Genomic DNA, 21,685 nt, shown 5'->3' on the forward strand with positions numbered 1-21,685 from the left:
GCTCGAAAAAGTCAAGATGGCCCAGACTTTCTAAACCGGCATTGAAATGCCAAAATGCCATTTAACCCATGAAACCCATTTATCATAAAAATTGCATCGAAAATCCATGAATGATTTTGAAGCAGGTTGTTATTGAAACTCAGTTTGGATTATCTCAGAATTAAGTTAACATCAGATAAATTTTGAATATAATTTGAAAAGCAAGTTGTCAGAGTTTCTGTGACCCACCGGAGAGTAGCCCTCAACCCATCGACTATAGTCATTTTTAGCCACTTGTGGGTTAGTTCATCACCAATTACTCTTTTTTTTGTGTTAGAGGACGTTTCTAGTTATTTTTTACCGTTAACCGTCTCCCAGTGCTTTTTTGTTTTTTCAAGCCTATTGTTGGCGTTTGCATGTTTTTCGCGTTTTAAAGTAAATACACCCAACCGGGGGATGTAAGATTCTCTTACAATTATGTGGGATTCATCATCAGAGGATGTTAGTGGAGACCGCCTGAACCGAGGATGCGATATACCTAGCTGCGGTCCAATGTAAGAAAATTGGAGACCGAAAAATGTCGTAATGTAAATGTCGTAAAAAACTGAAAACAGACTGCCGGCTGGACTCGAACCACGAACGTTGCGATTATCAGACATGTGCTTTCTCCACTGCTCTCTACATGCTTCTGAATATGGAGAGCCTAAAAACAAACATGAAGCGCTCATTTTCTCACATACTCGACTTCGTATGCTTTTTCTGCTGGAGAGAGTCGAGGCAAGTGTGTGCGTCGTTCTACAATGTTCTACAATGTGCGTCGTTCTACAAGCTTACTGGTATAGTCGAAAGTGTAGATATAAGACGAAATAAAAATGACAAAAAACCATTACATCGCCTGTAAGGTCAACTTCTAACATTCGCTGGGATGTTCATGAACAGAGGATGATAGGAAGTGGAACTAACATTCATTGTAATAAATTTTTGGTTTGCGTGTATAGAAGCAGTCTCCGAAAATCCTCCGGCTGTTTAAGGTGGTTCCTTGCGAGTCCTTAATCTAATCACGCTTCGTAATTTCAGACCGGTTATAGTAAAGTTCAGCGCTCATCAGCTAACGAACACCGACGGCCTCAAACTCATCGATTTCGCCGCCTCTAAGAACATGGCCCTTACGTAGTACCTACTTCCAGCATAGCCTTCCGAATCGGTACACCTGGAGATCGCCTCCGCAGACAGAATCGCAAATCGACCACATTTTGATCGTCGGAAGGCACTTCTCGGACATTATCGACGTCAGGACATATAGCGGCGCAAACATCGATTCGGACCATTACCTTCCAATGGTGAAGGTGCGCCAAAAACTTTCCGTTGCCAACAACATTCGGTACCGACGTCCGGCACGGTATAATCTGGAGCGAATGAAGCTGCCTGAAGTTGCAACTGATTACATGCAATGCCTCGACGCACCGTTGCCGGATGAAGGAGAGCTCACCGAAGCGCTTCTTGAGGGCTGCTGGAACAACGTGAAAGCAGCCATTAACGGCGCTGCTGAAGGTGCCATTGGAGTAGTGTCAAACGGTTTTGGACGAGAAAAACACAGCGCGGGCGAGGATGCTGCACCAAGGAACCCGTCAAAAAGTGGAGCGATACAAACAGAAGCGAAGACAGCAAAACCATCTTTTTCGGGATAAGAAGCGCCGCCTGGAAGAGCGGGAGTGCGAAGCAGCTGCTGTTCCGCAATCTAGTGCCAATCACCGACGGACATCGATTGCCATCCATTGACGGCAATCGATGCCCGTCGGTGATTGGCACTAGATTGCGGAACAGAGACCGACGTTAAATAAAGGAAAGGACAATCACAAGCAGGATTCAGGACAGCCTTAGAGGGATTCTGTTCAAGTCCTAGAAGACTTCGGACAATCTCTAGAAGGATTCCAGTCAATCCAAAAGGGGATATATGACGGAGGGACTCTGAACTAGCCTAGGGGTGATTCCAGACAATTATCAGAAAAGATTTCATACACCCTCAGTACGGCTTCCGGGCAATATCAGAGGGGACTTCAGGCAAACCCAACAGGGATTCTGGACGATTTCAGTAAAAATTTAGGGGCATTCATGCCAGTCCAGAGATGATCCCAGACAATCCCAGGAAGGATTCCGTACAATTCCAGGCAGATTCCGTACAATCTCAGGGATGACTACAGTCATCCCAAATGGAGGATTCTGAACAATTCTAAGTAGCATGACGAAAAAGAGATGAAGGAATTCCTGCATTCCTTCGACGATCGCCTATGTAAGTGTCAGAATAGAATCAACTATGAAGTTGGCCAAAACTAATCTATTGTGACTTGGGATGAACAGCTACATAAAAGACCGAATTCGTCAATGTTCCATGTGTGCTAAATGTGGATCATCACAACAACACCAGGCGATGAAAATTTAACCCGTTTCTGATCCAAATTTTCAACTGCCTTTTTCTAAGAGTATCAGGGGAAACAACGGAAGTTTCTAGTGACAGTTGACCATTACTCTGACTTTTTCTAGCGAAAAATTTTCCGGAGATTTATATCGATCTTCCATTACGGAAGCTTGTAAATGTAATTTTGCTGGTCGCTGTCCATCTCAATTATAAATAATTAGTAATGTTGAGTTTCCTCATGTCAAAAACTAATTCCACAGAACAAGAAGCCTCTTAGATCGATTTTGAGAGGTTGAGTATTAATTTTCATGAGCTGAAATAATCTTCTCATAATATTAGGTAAAATTCCAACTTCTTTGGTCTTGAAATCACACCACCACATCACGAAAAACTTCGAAGATCATCAATCCCCATAAAGCAAAAGAGGCCCCTGGCCTGGACAAAATCAATGTAACTTGGATCTTTTAATAATGAAAACATAATATTGCCGTTTCATGGACATCATGCTATATTAAAGTTGGTAATCTGACGCCAAATGCTAAATTTTCTCTTAATTGAAAATATTTAAACAAAACATTCTGTCAGACGGTTGTTGTTTCCAGAACTTCTTATTATGAAACTTTCATTTTTGAGTAAATATGAGCAATTTAAATTTACTCGCAGCAAATGTATTTACTCTGAGTACAGCTGTCTTGCCCCTTGGCAGCCGTTGCCTTCGTCGGAATTTAAGGTTATTGCGTGCCCCTAGTGGGCTACAAAATGGTGAATTGACAACCTGGAAAGAGCGGAATACCTAGCCCTGGTCCTCACAAGTGGCGTAGCATGAGCAATGTTGCCAGTTCGGCAATAGCAAAGTGAAGAGGTGCGACGCGAACACTGGCGCGGTAACCATAGTACGGTGATAGAGGAAATGCTTCACCAAACCTGAGCGTCTGTTCATCATGGAGGTGCGGCTCAAAACGGCGTCTGTTCTCCATGTTAGGAGCGGCTGATCACCGTCCTAGTGCCAGCGTGGGACTCTAAACAGAGCTGTGCACGATGGTCCCCCGGCGAGACAGGGGGTTGAGGCAGGCCCAACAAGCCGCCCTGAAAAAAAAAACAATGCTGCAAATACTGAAGAAAGAAATACGGATCGGAACAATCGGCACAGACCTACGCGACGAAATAAGGACTACGATTGGAAACTCGGAACATGGAACTGCAAATCGCTCGGCTTCCCGGGTTGCGATAGGTTAATCTATGACGAACTTCAACCACGCAACTTCGAAGTCGTAGCACTGGAGGAACTTTGCTGGACGGGACAAAAGGTATGGAAAAGCGGGCATCGAGCGGCTACTTTCTACCAGAGCTGTGGCACCACCAACGAGCTGGGAACCGGCTTTGTAGTGCTGGGTAAGATACGCCAACGCGTGATTGGTTGGCAGCCGATCAACGCGAGGATGTGCAAGTTGAGGATTAAGGGCCGTTTCTTCAACTACAGTATCATCAACGTGCACTGCCCACACGAAGGGAGACCCGACGACGAGAAAGAAGCGTTCTATGCGCAGCTGGAGCAGGTGTACGACGGCTGTTCGCAACGGGACGTCAAAATCGTCATCGGTGACATGAACGCTCAGGTAGGACGGGAGGCAATGTATAGACCGACAATCGGGCCAAACAGCCAAACAGCGGCACTAGGTACTGCAATCCCAGACCGAAGAAATGACTGGTTTGACGGTGAATGCAAACTGTTAGTAGAGGAGAAGAATGCAGCACGGGCGAGAATGTTGCAACATCGCACGAGATTGAATGTGGAGCGATACAGACAAGCGCGGAACAGACAAAACTCGGTTTTCCGAAGGAAGAAGCGTCAGCAGGAAGACCAGGATCGCGAGACGATGGGAAATCTGTAACGCGTAAACGACACACGGAAGTTCTATGAGAAGCTAAATAGTTCGTGCAAAGGCTACGTGCCGCAAGCCGATATGTGCAAGGACTTGGACGGTAACCTTCTCACGAACGAGTGTGAGGTGATTGAGATGTGGAAGCAGTACTATGATTAGCACCTCAACGGTGAAGCAGCAGAAAACAAAGGTGGCACGGCAACAGACCTTGGAGCACGCGCAGAAGACGACAGGCTACCGGCCTCTGATCTTCAAGAAGTTGTCGTATGCCCAATCTACAAAAAGGGCGACAAGTTGGATTGCTGCAACTACCGCGCGATCACACTGCTGAGCGCCGCCTACAAGGTACTCTCCCAAATTCTATGCCGCCGTCTGTCACCATTTGCAAGAGAGTTCGTGGGGCAATACCAGGCGGGATTCATGGGTGCCCGCGCAACCACGGACCAAATTTTCGCGATTCGGCATGTTCTGCAGAAATGCCGCGAATACAACGTGCCCACACATCATTTGTTCATCGATTTCAAATCCGCATACGACACAATCGATCGAGATCAGCTATGGCAGATTATGCACGAGTACGAATTTCCGGACAAACTGACGCGATTGGTCAAGGCGACGATGGATCGAGTGATGTGCGTTGTTCGAGTATCGGGGACACTCTCGAGTCCCTTTGAATCTCGAAGGGGGCTACGGCAAGGTGATAGACTTTCGTGTCTGCTGTTCAACATCGCGTTAGAAGGTGTGATCAGAAGAGCTGGGATAGACACGAGTGGCATGATGTTGAGGAAGTCCATCCAGCTTCTTGGCTTCGCCGATTACATTGACATTATGGCACGGAACTTTGAGATAATGGCGGAAACGTACATCAGACTGAAGGCTGAAGCTAGACGGATTGGACTTGCCATCAACGCATGAAAGACAAAATACATGAAAGGAAGAGGTTCTAGGGAAGACAATGTTAGCCTCCCACCCCGAGTTCAGATTGACGGTGATGAAATCGAGGTGGTCGATGAGTTCGTGTATTTGGGCTCACTGGTGACCGCCGAAAATGATACCAGCAGAGAAATTCAAAGGCGCATTATGGCAGCGAATCGTGCCTATTTTGGACTCCGGAGGACGCTCCGGTCGAATAAAATTCGCCGCCGCACGAAGTTGACTGTCTACAAGACGCTTATTAGACCGGTGGTCCTCTACGGCCACGAGACCTGGACTATGCTCGTGGAGGACCAACGCGCCCTTGGTTTTTTTTTCGAACGGAAGGTGTTGCGTACCATCTACGGTGGAGTGCAGATGGATGACGGAACGTGGAGGAGGCTAATGAACCACGAATTGCACCAGCTGCTGGGAGAACCATCCATCGTCCACATTGCAAAAATTGGGCGACTACGGTGGGCTGGGCACGTCGTAAGAATGCCGCATGACGACCCAGTGAAAATGGTTCTAGAAAGTGACCCAACAGGAACAAGAAGAAGAGGCGCACAGCGGGCAAGGTGGATCGACCAAGTAGAAGGTGACCTGCGGACCCTTCGCAAACTACGAGGCTGGCGAACTGTGGCCATGGATCGAGTAGAGTGGAGACGACTTCTTCGGACAGCAGAAGACAACAAGGCCTTAGCCTGATTGGTAAGGTAAGCGTGCCCCTAGTAAGAAAGACATGGTTTGGCAAGCGATATGTGAGTGTGGAAAGTTGTCAACATTTGCCACTTGTGACGAAGGAGACGATGAACACTGAAATTTACGTTCGGGAGTGTTTGAATCGGTGTCTGCGGCCCATTATCCGTCAACATGATGGTCCAGTACTATTTTGGCCAGATTTAGCGTCACTACTCGAAAGACACGGTAGCTTGGTACAAAGCAAATAATGTGCAATACGTGCCAAAAGAGATGAATCCTCCGAGTTGTCAGGAGAGTCCGGCCAATCGAAACATTTTGGGCTCTTTCAAAGGGATATCTACGGAAACACTTTAAGGCAGCGAAATCAATCGAAGAATTTGAAAAAGACTGAAGAAAAATTGCCAAATTTATCGCCAATATGTGCTGAAGCTCATGGGCAGCGTCAAATCAAAAGTTCGCTCCTTGGCATATATATGAAATAAAAATTTTGAGGTCATTATCATTGTTTTGTTCGAATAATAAACTGTGCTTATACTTTCTGGGACACCCTACCCCACCCTATACTGATGTTTTGAAGAATGTTTTGCCATTTGGACACTAGTTCGAAGCAATATGAACTGCAATGAATATGTTATATACGAAAAGAACGGTTTTCCATTAAATAAAACTCATCTAATTCCTGTTTCTGTATGTTTTTGCAAGAAATGTTGAATAAAACGCACTTAAACAGTTCTATTCCTATTGATTTTGTCGTGGGCTGTGGTGGAAAATGGTAGTAAATTGTAATTAAGTGACACAATTACCTTTTTTGCGAACTAGTGAGCTATAATATTCATCAAATTTATGCGTAACAAAACAGTTGAATTGTATAGAAAATAATTCTTCCGTTAAAACATTTATTAATGAGTTTTCTCAAGGGGGAGGTCACTCCGCACAACAGTCTAGGGTCATTTTTTTGTCAGTGTGCTGCAAGTGTGCCACAGGTGTGCCGATTGTGCCGGTCATAGAGCAAGCTACGATTGTTTGTTAAATATCCATCCTGGCAACCCGGTATTTCTGACACCTTGAATGTTTTGGTTTTAAATCGCAAGAATAAATCGGATTGAGAATGACGCGGGAAGTGGTGGGTGTGCAAAATTCAATTTTTTTTTTGTGTTCACCTGATAATAAAAGTCCTGTGTCTTAGGGTTTTATAATGCCCTCAAAAGCAGACCAGAAACCTAGCCTTTTGTGATGTGAAAAGCAACGGATCTATAAATGAACTGCTGATCTGAGTCAGTCAAACAGCACGTAATGTTGTGAACAACTTCAATGACAGTTGTCCAGCAGTGCCCCTTTTTTTATTTACAACAATCAAATGCCTACGGGATTGTGTCGAAGGTATGCCGAAGGTTCACCGAATGTGTGCCGATGGATGTGCCCAAGCTGTGCTGAATCTAATTTCGGCACAATGTGCTGAGTGACTAACCCCTTGGGTTTTCCTCGAAAAACATTCCTTATATCAATGAAATTAAGAAATATTCACCTAGCGTTGTTTCTTGTTTTGATATTTTCTAAAACTTTGCCAAACACACCAATCCTGAAATTTTTTTTTTTTTTTTTTTAAACCATTTTGGATCTCACTTCTAAGTCGATTAATCATTGATCTGTCAATGCCAAAAGAAGAGACTTTTCATATACAGAAACTTTCCCTAATAAGACACCACCAGTCTGAAATGCAAAATTCAACGAGATAATGACTTTCTGGACCACTGTGCGTCCAACAATTCTCTTATGCATTTTGATGCACAGATTTTATTAATGAAGTGCATGTTGATCGGTATTTCTGCGTTTAGTAAGTTTAGATTTAAAAAAAAAACAAATCGGCTTTCAGAGCTGTCCGGCCTGAAATGACTTACATTTTTGCCAAAAATCAATAACGGAGCTAAACATATTTACCGAATCATATGTAGCACGGCCTCCAAACTAATCTGGTGCAGCCAAAATATTTGCATATCCCATAAACAGTGAGTACCGTAAGAATTATCGTATTGGCTTAAATCGAACTAAATACGGAATAAGTCTCTCGTGCCGAACTGGCAGCCGTGTGTAGGAAGTAGGAAGCATTAGAGCCGGACGCCACCACATCACCACTCCGAGGCAAAGCAGCCTATTTGTAAATCGCTTTATCATTATCCACAGCCCCATCCAACGGTGTTTGGTTCAGCTTTTTCTACTCTACCTTCCTACGCCACTCGGAACCATCCGAGCAAATTAAGGCTATTTTTTAGGAGATTTTCGACCGATGAACTACTAGCTATCCACCAATGGTGTGGCGAGGCAACGTGACCTGGGAGAATAAGTTCTTTGTTTGATTGTTTGGTTGGCTGACTTATTGCTACAGCATGAGTAATGAATAAGTTGCCACTTGGAAGCGAAGAATAAATCTCAATCAATCAGTCGAAGTCGTTTTTTTTTCCTGCGATAGACACGATTGCTTCAGCAAAAAATCCGATTTGCGATTTTCCAATTTCATCATTTCTCGATGATCTGTCGCAATTTGGCGTTTCTAAACGCCCTTCCCGTGGATATGGATCTGTTGTGGCAGGCAATATTTTCCATCCGATTTATCACGTGTGCCTAATTGGATTCCCTGCCGTGCTTCGATTCACAATTTACCTTAGGGGGTTGGGACTTTTTCCACATCCATACTGTAAACTGTTTCCAGAGCGAACATTTCGAGCGATATCAGTTTCTCTGTATGTAGGGTAAGGTGGGGCAAGATGGGTCGTCTACTTGTTTTAATTATTCGTTTGTTTGCTAATATCATCAAGCTCAATGTAGCCCCTAGTGAGGGTTTGAAAAAGATTTCGACAAACAAATAAGTTGATAAATGTACTAGCTGTCCCCGTGATCATCTTACCCCACCCTACCCTACATCTACCATCCATCGTCTAATATGTTTTTTTTGCCCTTTCAGATCCCACAATCGATTTGCAGGGCTTAACCAAATATTTCCGGGTGATTGCGAGCTGCTTTTCCCGCCGGTACGTTCCCGAACCGAAGCTGGGCCGCCTCGGCACGTACGACCTGGAAGCGTTCAACAAAAAGTTAACCAAATACCGACCAGGTAAGAGTTCTGGAATGATTGGATTGGATTTGTGTTCCGATGTGTAGTTTGTGCAATAGCTTTGGCAATCGAAAAAAAAAAGTGTGGCAGATATGGATGTTACCGCGACCAGGCCGGATCTCTGCTTGCAATGTTTAATTTCACATGAATGGATACATCTCGATCGATACCTTCCAATCCTGGTCAGCAGCGTGTTGCGTTCGCTCCGTATCGCGGAGTCGTCAATATATGCAATAAAACTCCGTTTAACGGTGCTGTGGCCCTGCTCGAATGCCATTACGAGCGTACGCGTTTACACTATTAAACATTATTGCAGTTTAAAGCACTAAACTAAACTACTACCACTGACGGAGTCAGGGGGGGTGACCCAAAGGGACTTTTAGTAAGGGTTCGTTGAGAAGTGTACAGAGCCGCCCATGACTACTCAGCCTAGCTCTTGGCCAAGTTGTTGATAGCTCTGTCCAACTCAGCAGCCAGTTACCAGTGCAATGGTTTCGATTTGGTTCGGATACCGTCTGAATTTATGGCTGTTTACGATCCAAAACGAAACGAAATCAAAATAATTTCCATGCATAAATTTACATAAAAGTAAATTTTTCTTATATTTTCCAATCTCTCTCTCTTACGGTCGATCGATGGCACCACCAGTGCGGCCACTGCCATCTGTACCGCGTCTCTTCTTTTTCGTTGTATTTTTCTTTAATCCAAACTCTCCTACACTCTCCCTCTAATTGGAGTCTGGTGGTCGAGTTCGACGGAATTGCTGTGCAGCCGCAAGTACAAGGGGCAAGAGGGATGCCGAGGGGGAGGCAAATAAGTGATAACAAATGCACCTGCCCGCGTCGGATTGGCCAGGAGAGCAACGGATCGATGGAATCGAGTCTGCTACCATGTTCGTTCACTCTCGATTTTTTCCACAGCCTCCATATCGACGAGTAATTTTTTGATTGCATCAATTTCAATCCAATTTTTGCATCCCCCCCGATGTTCATGTGAATTTTGAAACTTTTCTCTCTTTCTTTCGTTCTCGTTCTTCGTCTGCTGCTGTGACGTGTGCATTATAATTAACAAGTGACTCGATTGGACAAGGAAATCCACGAATGTGATGGAATACTGTATCCCGATGTGGCCTTTCTGCCGATCAAGCTCGATCCGGTGACGTTTCTGCATCAAGACTTCGGACAGGTGAGTACGACTTTCAGATAAGTAGTTTTCAAAATGACGCTTTATTTCCATTGATTATGATGTTAGATTTGTTGTTACATTTCAAGTGATTTAGCCAATCTTTGACATAAGTTGACAGGGAGCCCGTACTCAATCACTGGGCGGTTGATTTGCTTGAAGACAGCAAGCTTGTTCTTCAGACTCAGTTTTGATTTTCGACAGATAAGAGGGAACATTTGCTTGATGAGCAGACCTGAAGATCAAAATGCGCTGTCCAAAATCGAAGATCGACTCAGTGTTCTGATTAAACAATCCTTGTAGATGAGAGCAGTGTAATCGGCGAACAGAGAGGGCTTGTCTCCTCCATGACGGAGGTTTTAGAAGTAAAGGGTGTCCACAGTTAAATTGCATCACTTAGAAGTACTCGCTAAAAATAAGTCTCTCGACCGATTGTCATGAAATTTTCAAGGAATGTAATACTATGCTTGGTTTACGTAGAATCAAATGTAAATGCTCGAATCTTCTTCTTAAGGGGAAGTTCACCGCTTCGAAAAAAATAATTACGTTTTGATTTTTCTAAAAATATTGAAAAAAAGTATCAAAAATCTAAAAAAATCACATTTTTTCTAATTTTATAAATGTTTTATAAGTCATTATGGCATAAAGTTGGACTCAAAAAACCACAAAACATCAACTTTTCGGTTTTTCTGAGAGTCCAATTTTTTTTCATGATGGGATAGAAAAAATTTTTTTGCATGTAATTTTTGACAAAAATCTAAGGAAGAAACTGATTTTCTTGGATTTTTGATAATTTTTCCCAATATTTTTAGAAAAATAAAAACGTACCGAAAATATTTTTTTTATTTTTGGGCCGGTGAGCTTCCTTTTAATTCCACCCATAAGGTTTTGTACAACGGTTGAATCGACATTTTTTTCTCCTTTCAACCATGATTTCAACATTTCCTACTCGATAGTGACAACTTTAGGATGCTTACGGAGTTCGTGCTTCATTATAGCCCAGTATCTTTCGATCGGCCGCAACTCCAGTGTGCTTGGGGATGTAGATCCATAGGTACGCAATTGACCCATTTGTCTTGTACCACTCCAAAACGTCCTTGGAGTACTGACAAGAGACTAGATCCGGCCAAAAAATTGTAGGAACGTTGTGTGATTTGATAAACGGAAGCAGTCGTTTCTTCAGGCACTCATACATGTACATTAGACTGATGCAAAATTTGAAATTTTGCTCCACAGTGCTCAAACGGTTTCAAATTGGGCCCTGATTAGCCTCCCAAAACTTGAACTTTTTTAGTGAGAAACTGACTTGGCACAAACCATTTGAAGTTTATATATAAATTACTTTGGGAAAACAAAACTTTTTGTTCATTGTCTTCTAGCCTTTTAACATATTGTACTGTTAACAAATTATATTGCTATTATTATGGGAATTTTTATCAGCTACGACTTTGCAGAAAATTGTTTTTCAGCCAAACGTCAAATTAAATAGTTATTAATTGTTTAAGAGATTGATAATCTTATGGCAAGATTAAGCAACTGTATTGAGGGCAACACTGTATTCTGCAGTGTGACATAGTAGCCATGATTTTTGTCCTCTATTCTACGCGCCATAAACACCAATGTTGCTTGCTGAACAGATGATTGAGCATAATCATAAGACATCAGTGACTTGAAAGATTAATAACTTTTGCTCCTTACATTTGATCGAAAAGTGGTCTTCACCAAAGTTGTAGATGAGAAAATTTTCAACAAGCTCAGCTATTATTTTCTAAAGTAGAGGGAGCTGATGAATTTTGAGATAGATATCAACCGAAATTATAGTTTCTTCATAGTAATTCCCATATATAACTTCAAATGGTTTGTGCCAAGTCAGTTAAAATGAGTTCAAATTTTGGGAGGCTAATAAGGGCCCAATTTGGAACCGTTTGAGCACTGTGGAGCGAAAATTTCAAATTTTGCATCAGTCTAATGTACATACATACATACGTACACTTGGTTATTTACAGTTGTAGTTGTTACGAAAGGCTTGCTCCGTTTTTCGCCCGAACAAATCGCCTGCCAAATTATAAATTTCTTGGGAAACATCGACACTTGCTTTTTCCTGAGGGACTCTGAAACATCGAACTTGTCTTTCGCTGTCACATACTGATGTCCCGGAATTTGTCTGAATCTGTTTTTGCATTGCCAAGTCATTTTCAGAAAAATCTGGACCAGTTAAAATATAAAATCCGGAAAAATCTGGAATGCTCAAAAAAATCTTGTTTTTAACATAATTCTATTGAAATCAAAGTGATCTGCTGATCTCCCGTAAACATCGGTCAGTATGATCATCTGAAATTTATTCAAAGTACCAGAAGGTTTATGAATTCCATGTTTAAAAAATTATAAAATTATATAAAGCAAACTTGTTAGTATTGCTAAAATCATCTCAAAGTTAAGTTAAGTATTGACACAGTGTACCCATAAAGTTTAAATATCTATTAATTTCAAAATTGAGTTAAATTGTTGGTAAAATCCTGCAGAAAATATTTTCAGGATTCTGAAGCAGCAAAGAATCAAGCGACTTTGATGGGATGATTTTTTAAACTAATAGTCGATTTAGTCCTTACTATTTCATGCAGTACCAGAATATGTCTTGAAGATTTTTTTTTGTCTAAATAATTCTAATATTACCCTGAGGTTAATCAGACTTAAAATTTAATTCTTGACATCATACAACTCACAACACCCGGTAGACCAGTAGGCAATTTTATTTTAAACTAAAATTCTCCTGGCTGAAGTGAGAATCAAAGCCTAACATCGTGGTACTCACACATAGTTTACCTAAACTACGGGTAACTCCACGTGATCATTACAAATAATTTTATGCCAAAGAATAATTTTATTATATAACTAAAATGAAATTCTGAAAGCGTCATTTTTGAATTCTCAAGATCTTGAAATGATTCTAAATTATGGAATTTATATTTTTCCTGGGTCCCAGATCATTGAATTTTTTGTTAGCCTGAATTTACTTGGAACTCTTCACTGAATATCTTCGTCCTTTTTTCAGAGTTCAGTTTGAATCATCCTAGAATTTCATCATACTTCTTTTCTGGATTCCCCTAAACTAATCTTGATAATATCCAAACTTTTTCAGGAACATTCTAAGCGTGCTTAGCATTATCTCTTGTAATCTCTTATAAATTGCTCTCTCATTTCACAATTTTCTCAAACTGGTAATAAATTCCAAGAATTGGCATAATTTTGTCTCAATTTTTCTCTATGAAATTCCCTTGGAATATTCTTAATAATTTCCTTGGTATGCTCTTCAGAATGACCGTCACATTCTTCTCAGACCTATCCTTTGAACTGCTTTGTAGGTAAGATCAGAATTGTTTTGAAATCCTCTTCAGTATTTCCTAAGTGCTTAAAATATTTGATAAAAATGAATCTCCACAGAAACATTGGACAGAATTCCATTGAAATCATTCTCCCGATTCGTATCAGCATTCTCCTTAGGTTTCATCTTCAGAATTTTCTATGATTTCTCTTCCGAATTTTAACTATTCACTTTCTTCGCAAAATCTCCATGCAATTGTCATCTGAGTTTGTAAAGGACAATTGACACTGTTTTCAACCAGAGGTTGCACAGACTCCATACTCACACTTCACTGTAAACTATTTTGAGAGATACCTTACAATTCTGAAATCTAGGGCAATTCAGTATTCTAAAGTATTTCAGACTGCTAAGGTAACTCAATGTTCACAGGTACTTTAATAAAAAAAATGCTAATTATTATCAGATTCCTTTAAAATTCTCCTTAAAAATCTACTTAATTATTCTTAAAAACATCACGAACATGCTTCGAATTCAAAAACCTAGCTAATTTTTCAAAGCTCAATTTATTGTTTTCTATCCTGAACATTTTTCGATTTCTTCAAATTCCAAAATTAGGAAAATTCATCCATACTGAATATTTTTATTTTTATGAATCCAGGATTTAAAAAAAAATATATATATATATAGCCAACTAAACAAAAACTCCAAACACAAAAAGATCCTGGCTCAATATTTTTTTTAAATTTGAAGATTGTTTTCAGCCAATAATCTTTAGACAATGTCTCAATTTTCATGATTCTGCAACCCATTGCAAACATGTTGTAACCATGCTAGGTTTACACAGTTTTGGTCACGAACTGCTCATTTGCTAATAACTTTGCACACAGTTTTCAAAAAACAGTTATGTTTGAAGCAGTAGATAGAATAAAATTAGAGCTTGTAATAGGTACGTAAGAAAAAGTAGATTTTTATTCTAGCAATAAACTGTATTTGTTTATGCGTTGTAAAAATCAATAAATGTTCGCTGCACATCTCGGACTTTATGTATAAAAATTCATTGGTGTTTATTCAAATGTTAAGACTTACCTACTCTTTGCATATCTATAGTATTTTTGTTTTTCTTTATTAGAGTGACTTTCAGTCACTGGCTGGTTCGTCACATACCTATAGTAAACTATGACCCTTATCTATCAATTACTTTAAAGAAAATCAATTTTCAATAACTGAGTGAAAAGTTATTAACAAATGAGCAGTTGGTGTATACAACTGTGCATGGTTGTGCAATAATGTCCAACCTTGATGACCTTTAGTAATTCAAGTAGTAAGTTTGGCTTTTTATTTATTGATTAGAGGGTCCATCAATTGTAGTGATATTTTTAAAGCAACGCATTTTAAAAATCTGGAACATATTTGATAAATCTGGAATACTGGCAACGCTGGTTTCATTGTCCATGATACAGTAGTGTGGTTTGGTCAACATTTGTGTGTACAGCTTACATGCTTGCGTTCTAGCTGTCCTTTTCTGTCGTTCATTGCGGTTTGGTGCTTTCTGAACCTTGAATGAACGTAGTCCTGCTCGCTTGTGATCTTCAACGCAGTATGGAACACTTTTTCTTGCACTCGCTTGCTTCCGATCGACAGTTAAACGTTTTATGACATGAAAAACAGTAGATTGTTGGATTCCCAACATCTCTCCGATGGTTCGGTGCAAAAGACGTGGGTTGTTGAGGTGAGTGTGCAAAATTGTCTCGTGCACGTGCTGTTCCTTCGACTCCATTTTCAAAACTACTAGAAATTTTACAATGAAACTCACGCAGTGTAAACAATACACGCTGAGGTCATCTCACCCAAAATTTAATTAAAATTAACCCAGAGGGCAAAATGTTACAGTTTATTAAAAGTGATGCAATTTAACTGTGGACACCCTTTACATATGTTGAACAAAGTTGGACTGGAGATACTGCCCATAGGGCACCCCGGCATCAATATCGCATGTATCAAACCAGATGTTGTTGAATGTGATCTATGTACAGCCACTATATAGCACTAATCAATAAGCCAATGAAAACGCATACAAAGTTTGCTTTGTTCTATTGCTTCTTATGGAATGGGACATCAAATTTAGCTGATTTTCCAAACTTTTCTGAATGGAAATATGGGTGATTTACTAATTTTACAGAAAAGAGAAATGGAACCGACTTGTGATGACTGGAAGTGTAGCTGTTAGGTAAATCTTGTCACTGATGAAAGTAGGACTGACTTGGAAGATGTTTGAGCAAAGAATGGCTATTTTATTATGATATTACAATAATTCAGTGATTATATAGGTACTCTAACATTCTCCCTTAATCGTTAATTATTGAATTCCGAGGGTCTTTATTGCTTCTTCTAGCTTCACAGTCGGTATCGCCTTAGTAAGAACATCAGCGATTTGCTTATCTGTTCAGACGTGGTCTAGTATGATGATGTTCTGGTTTAACTTTTCTCGCACAAAATGATGCTGGATATCAATATGTTTGCTTCGGGATGAATATCCGACTTCCTTTTTCGCGAGATGTATAGCACTTAGGTTGTCACAATGGGTATGATCCATGAAACTCCTCCCCTAGTCCATGCCACCATTAAGCTTCTTGGGTTGCCGTCGAAACAGCCATATACTGCGCCTCCATAGTAGACAAAGCAACTGTAGCCTGCTTCCAACCGCTGATATTGCTTGAAGACGTAACCAGTGATAGATCGACGAGTATCGGAGTTGTTTCCCCAATCCGCATCACTGTAGCCGACAAAGCCTTCATCTGACTGCTTCGAGTAGGTTAGCTTCATCGATGGCGTCTTCTTCAAGTATCATAAGATTCTTTTCGCTGCTATCTAATGCGCCTTTCCTGGGTTCTGACAAAACTTATTGACCGCGTTGACTGCACAACGAATATATGGCCTTGTAGATTGCGCTCAGCCCATTTTTCATCGGCTTACGTCCCTCTTCGGTATTATGACAAGCCTCTTTGAATTTGTGAATTTGTTTATTATTCATTTCTAGCCTGGATCGGGTATCAAGATCGGGTCTGCTTGTTTTCTGGCAAACGTCAGTTTGATCGTTTGTTTTTAAAACCTAGCTCAGGTTGAGGTTCGCACTGACAAAAAATTCGGGTTCGCACTGATAATAAACAAATTCGCTATTTGATTAGCTTTTGTTTTGGGTCAGCAGCACATTGCAATCAGCAACATTGAAATACTGCAGCAGACTATTGATGTAACCCTCCTGATCTATCATCACTCGATTACGATCTCTGATCATCTGCATTTTAAGTATTTTGAATTGGTCATCTATTCTTTCTTGAACATGTCCACCCATTGCTGGTTGTTCGAAAATACCAGCAAATCATCCACGTACACAGCAACAATCAGAACCATGCAACCACCTTTAATCTTGAAGTACACGCATGTGTCGTAAGCGGACCGCTTCAAACCAATGCGTTTCAACTCACCATTCAACTTCTGGTTCCATACTCTCTACTGGTTTACCTTAAGGCCATATAGTGCTTTCCTCACCCGGCAAACTTTCCTGGGTGAAGTAGGGTCGACGAATCATGTAAATGTCCTCATCATCTAAATCTCCTTGCAGGAATGCCGTCACTGCATCCATTTGGTGAATCTTGAGGTTCATTTTTGCGGTAATTGACATAAGGTAACGAATGTTGGCGTACCGAACAACAGGTGAAAAGGTTTCATTGCAGTCGACGCCTTTGACCTGAGAGAAGCCCTTGATGACTAGGCGGACTTTGCATCGCTCTAACGATCCATCCTAATTTGTCTTCACTTTGTTAACTTTCAGGAAGAATATTACAGCTCATGATATAAGTACGATACTTGCCTGTAGTAGTGTGCTCCCTCACACTGCGCCTTGCCAACAATTGTGGGTCCTCTTGTTGTGGAGGGAGCACGAAAGGTTATAGGTCTTCATCAACCATCGAATCTGCATCGTTGTAGACCGTTTCATACAGGAGATTTTCGTTTGCAACTTAGTTTTTGGATTCTTCTTTAGCCTCAGTTGGTCTAGTCTGATCATAGACTTCGATTTGTTTATTCTGAATAACGAGTTCACTTTCTTCTGCATTGTCTTCTGATGAATCACCTGCTGACGCACAACGCTTAATTTCACATTCATCCGCAAAAATGATGTCTCGGCTGACGATAATCTGCTTGATCTTCCTGTTGTATATCCTATACGCCTTCGAAGGTTCACTGTGGCCAACAAAGATACACGTTTCAAATTTCTTGTCCCACTTCTTTCATTTCTCCTTCGGCACATACTCAGCATACTCTTCGCTCTTTCGACCAATGTACGATTCATCCTTTCCGCCAATCCATTTTGCTCCGGATTGAAGGGAACATACGTCACATGATGAATTCCTTCTTTCCGCAAAAAGGTTCCAAAACTTCGGTTGACGTACTCTTTGCCGTTGTCCATCCGAATTCGCTTAATCCTTTCTTCCGTTTGCCTTGTAGTCTTGAACCGATTCGACCACTTCCGTTTTGATTTTAGGAAATATACAACTGCTTTTCGGCTTGCCTCCCATCGACTCTGTATCCATAGGACCGCACAAGTCCGAGTGGATGAGTTTCAACACAGGATCATCTCGGTGTCCATTAGTCTTGAATGGTTGACGACAATGTTCAGCTTATATACAGAATATGCACTACGCCGAATCCTTCAGTTCGAATTCCAATCCTGTTACCATTTCCTTCAATCGCTTCAATCCACTGGCAGATGCCGAATCTGTCATATTGGACCAAATTCACAACGGGCTTCTTCATTCCGGACAGCTTGTAGATAACATGATATGACTAACCGTAAGTGCTTCGTTATCAGGATTGACAACTTTGCACTCCTCCATTGTGTAAATTACTCTGAACCTCTTCTGGCATACCTTGCTTACGGAAAGTAAATCAATCGCCAGGTCAGGCACGCACAGGACACTATTCATTGTGAGGTCCCAGGTCGCTTCACCGCAATCTGCCTCCAGCTTCACCGATCCTTTTGCCACAACAGCTACTCAGCACCCTCGCTTTCAGATAATTTTGAACCGTCCACCACCTTGACTTCCTGCATGATTTTTGCCTTAATCGTTGGAGCTAAAGACTGGTACGCGCAAAAATTGGTCGACAAAAAAACCGTTCCTTTCAGTAATAATCCATATCACTAAAATCTTCTTATTTTTCTTTTGGTAGTTCAATTCATATATTTAAAGGATAAAAAATGTTCGTTTATTCTTTTGGTTTGCCAAATCCCACCTGCTGTACCTTCCGCTTAAACCCTTCCTTCAATTTTTGCACAGTGGTCCCATCGAACTTATTCGCCGCCGAACGCCAGTTAGATTTAAACTGCTGCTCCTTTTCCATGGATTTATTAGTTTTTTTTTAGATTCCGTTTGACCAAGGCCCAATACCGTTCGATAGGGCGGAGTTCTGGGCTGTTCGGAGGGTTGTGGTCTTTGGGTAGCACAACCACGATGTTCGAATCGTACCACTCGATTGCCTTTTTCCCATAGTGGCAGCGCGCCAAGCCCGGCCAAACCAGCACAGGTCTATTATGTTGCTTTAGGAATGGTAGCAGCCGCTTTTCCAGGCACTCCTGGACGTAGATCCCTTGATTGATGGTTCCCGTAGTAATGAAAATACCGCTTTTTAGACCACACGTGCATATGGCCTGCCAGACGAGATATTTTTTCGAAATTTCAGCCACCTTCCCTTTTCCTGGTGCGGTATAAAACTCCTGTCCCGGAAGCTGTTTGAAATCCGTCTTCACATAAGTTTCGTCGTCCATAACGACACAGTCGAACTTTGTGAGCAAATTCGTATACAGTTTTCGGGACCGCTGCGAGAACGCTGTGAGAACGTCGGATTCTCTTGCTGCGCGAGCAAAATTTTGACACGCTGCTCCTCTTGCTTGGACGTCATTTTGAAAACTGGAGGTCAAACGGTGAAAACTCATCATAGCAACCATTGTATATTCACTCAACTTCCAAATGCAGTAGGGTAGAGCGTTACTTTGTCGTAATCGTCCATTTTCGTTCTATCGATCAGAAAAGATCAATAATATCAATGATTTCACCGTGCACAAATCAATAATAGATTTTTTTCCGATGCGTTAGTTCATTAGCTACTACATAAATCCTATAGGAGTGCATTGTATGAATATTTACGCTCATTGTTCTCCAAACAAACGAAGCGTTCCTAGCGAATCCCCTTTTTCTACGTTTATCCGTAAGACGAAGAAAATATAATGGCGTTTCAATGCGTTTGGACGGAATTGAAACTCGTAGGACGAATTTAGACTCAAGAAGCAGTGTTAGATTTTAAACAATATCTCAACAATGTGTGACTATTTATCAAATCGTACCATACGGAAGGTGGAAAGGTGAATAAATTTAGAAATCATCTTTGACAGAAATATTTAATTTTTTGTTCAAACCCGTTCAAAAAAGGGTGGTAAAACGCGGTTTGTACTTAGTAGGACGGTAATTAGATCAAAAACCCTATTTCAGGTTTTTTTTTAATGCATTTTTAACAGAAATACACCAATTTGAAGTTGACCAATTTTTGTGCGTTCCAGACTTTATTAAAAGGGTTGCCATACGACTCCCCAAAAAACCACTTGACTTACTTTTCTAAACAAATTCCGCATGCATGGCCAATGAGAACGACTCAAAATTGAGTAAGAGTTACTCATATTTGAGTTCAGGTTGCTCAAATTCGCGAAAAAGTATGTCACTCATAGAATGGGTAAATTTTTCGATTTTTTTAGATTTTTCCCCATATTCGAGAAGTTTTCCCCGGGAAAGTGTCGGAAAATTTACTCAAAGTATGAGTGACCTACATTTTAGCGGTTTTGAGTAATCTGAACTCTATGTGGGTAGCATTTTTTGTTCATGTGCGATTGGTTTGGATATTTTTTTTCTAAATCATTAAAAATAAACTCTCGTCGACCCACGCGGTCTCGCCGCCGGCAGAAAATATTTTGATCGGTGCACAGTAGACTGATGCAAAATTTGACTTTTTCGCTCCACAATACTTAAACGATTCCAAATCGGATCCTGACTAACCTCTCAAAATTTGAACCCATTTGGTGAGAAACTGAGATGGCACAAACCATTTGAAGTTTGTATGGGAATTACTATGGTAAAACCAAGATTTTTGTTCATGTCTATCTAATAATTCACCATATCGGTCTGCTTCCAAAGCTTTCAATTGTACTTGTAGGAAATTTTCCCAGCTACAACTTGGCTCAAGACCACTTTTTGATTAAATGCAAGGATCGAAAGTTATCAATGGTTCAATGCGCTGATGTCTTATGATCATGCTCAATCAACTGCTCAGCAGGCAACATTGGTGTTTCTGGGGCGTTGAATAGGACACAAAAATGATGGCTACTATGTCACACTGCAAAATACAGTGTTGCCTACAGAGCAACTGCTTGATCATGTCATAAGTTTACCAATCTCTTACATAATTAATAACTTTTTCCTGTCTCTTCGATCTTCAGCAAAGTTGTAGCTGAGAAAATTTTCTTTAAGAATGGCTATCGAACCGTTTCGCAGCTCAATATGGAAAAAGACTAGAAAGCAATGAACAAAAAGTTGAGATTTCCCATAGTAATTTACATGTAAACTTCAAATGGCTTGTGCGAAGTCTGTTTCTAACCAAATGAGTTGTAACTTTGGGAGGCTAATCAGGACCCGATTTGAAACCATTTAAGCACTGTGGAGCGAAAAAGTCAAATTTTGCATCAGTCTAGTGCACAGGTATACTCCGGAGGACTCCAGACCCATGATCATTGGATTGTAATTCTTCGGTAAACCCTTGTGCAGCAAACTACACATCCATGCATTATCCCCCTTGAAGCCAACTTCTGCCTCTTACTACCGGATTCCCTTCATTACGTTTCTTCACGGCACACTAGGACCGCTCCTTTATGAGCACCATCTTGGTAGAAAACGTCCAGGAATTGTAATTTTCTGATCCACGAAGAACTTCTCTTGCTTGCAACTAAACCATGCCTCCAGCAGCGAAACTTGCGCTCCAGCATTTCTGCCATCACCAACATTCGGAATGGACATCGTGCTTCCAGAATCTTATCGTTTTTCAATAAGAATTTTCTTCAAACAAAGCCACTTCTATCT

The 21,685-nt window shown here is 41.0% G+C and overlaps 1 protein-coding gene across 1 annotated transcript in view; it reads left to right on the forward strand.

Moving 5' to 3' along the window:
* Positions 1-21,685, forward strand: part of LOC135701904 (inositol-pentakisphosphate 2-kinase-like) — a 422,782-nt gene that overhangs the window by 376,246 nt on the left and 24,851 nt on the right. Inside the window, exons 6-7 of the mRNA XM_065222851.1 lie at positions 8,852-9,001; positions 10,074-10,186. Coding sequence (XP_065078923.1) covers positions 8,852-9,001; positions 10,074-10,186 — 263 coding nt within the window. The remainder of the gene's footprint in view (positions 1-8,851; positions 9,002-10,073; positions 10,187-21,685) is intronic.

The sequence above is a fragment of the Ochlerotatus camptorhynchus genome, unplaced genomic scaffold (genome assembly GCF_037179485.1).
Source record: "Ochlerotatus camptorhynchus isolate MF236.1 unplaced genomic scaffold, CSIRO-AGI_Acam_v1.1 ptg000179l, whole genome shotgun sequence".
Classification (NCBI taxonomy): domain Eukaryota; kingdom Metazoa; phylum Arthropoda; class Insecta; order Diptera; family Culicidae; genus Ochlerotatus; species Ochlerotatus camptorhynchus.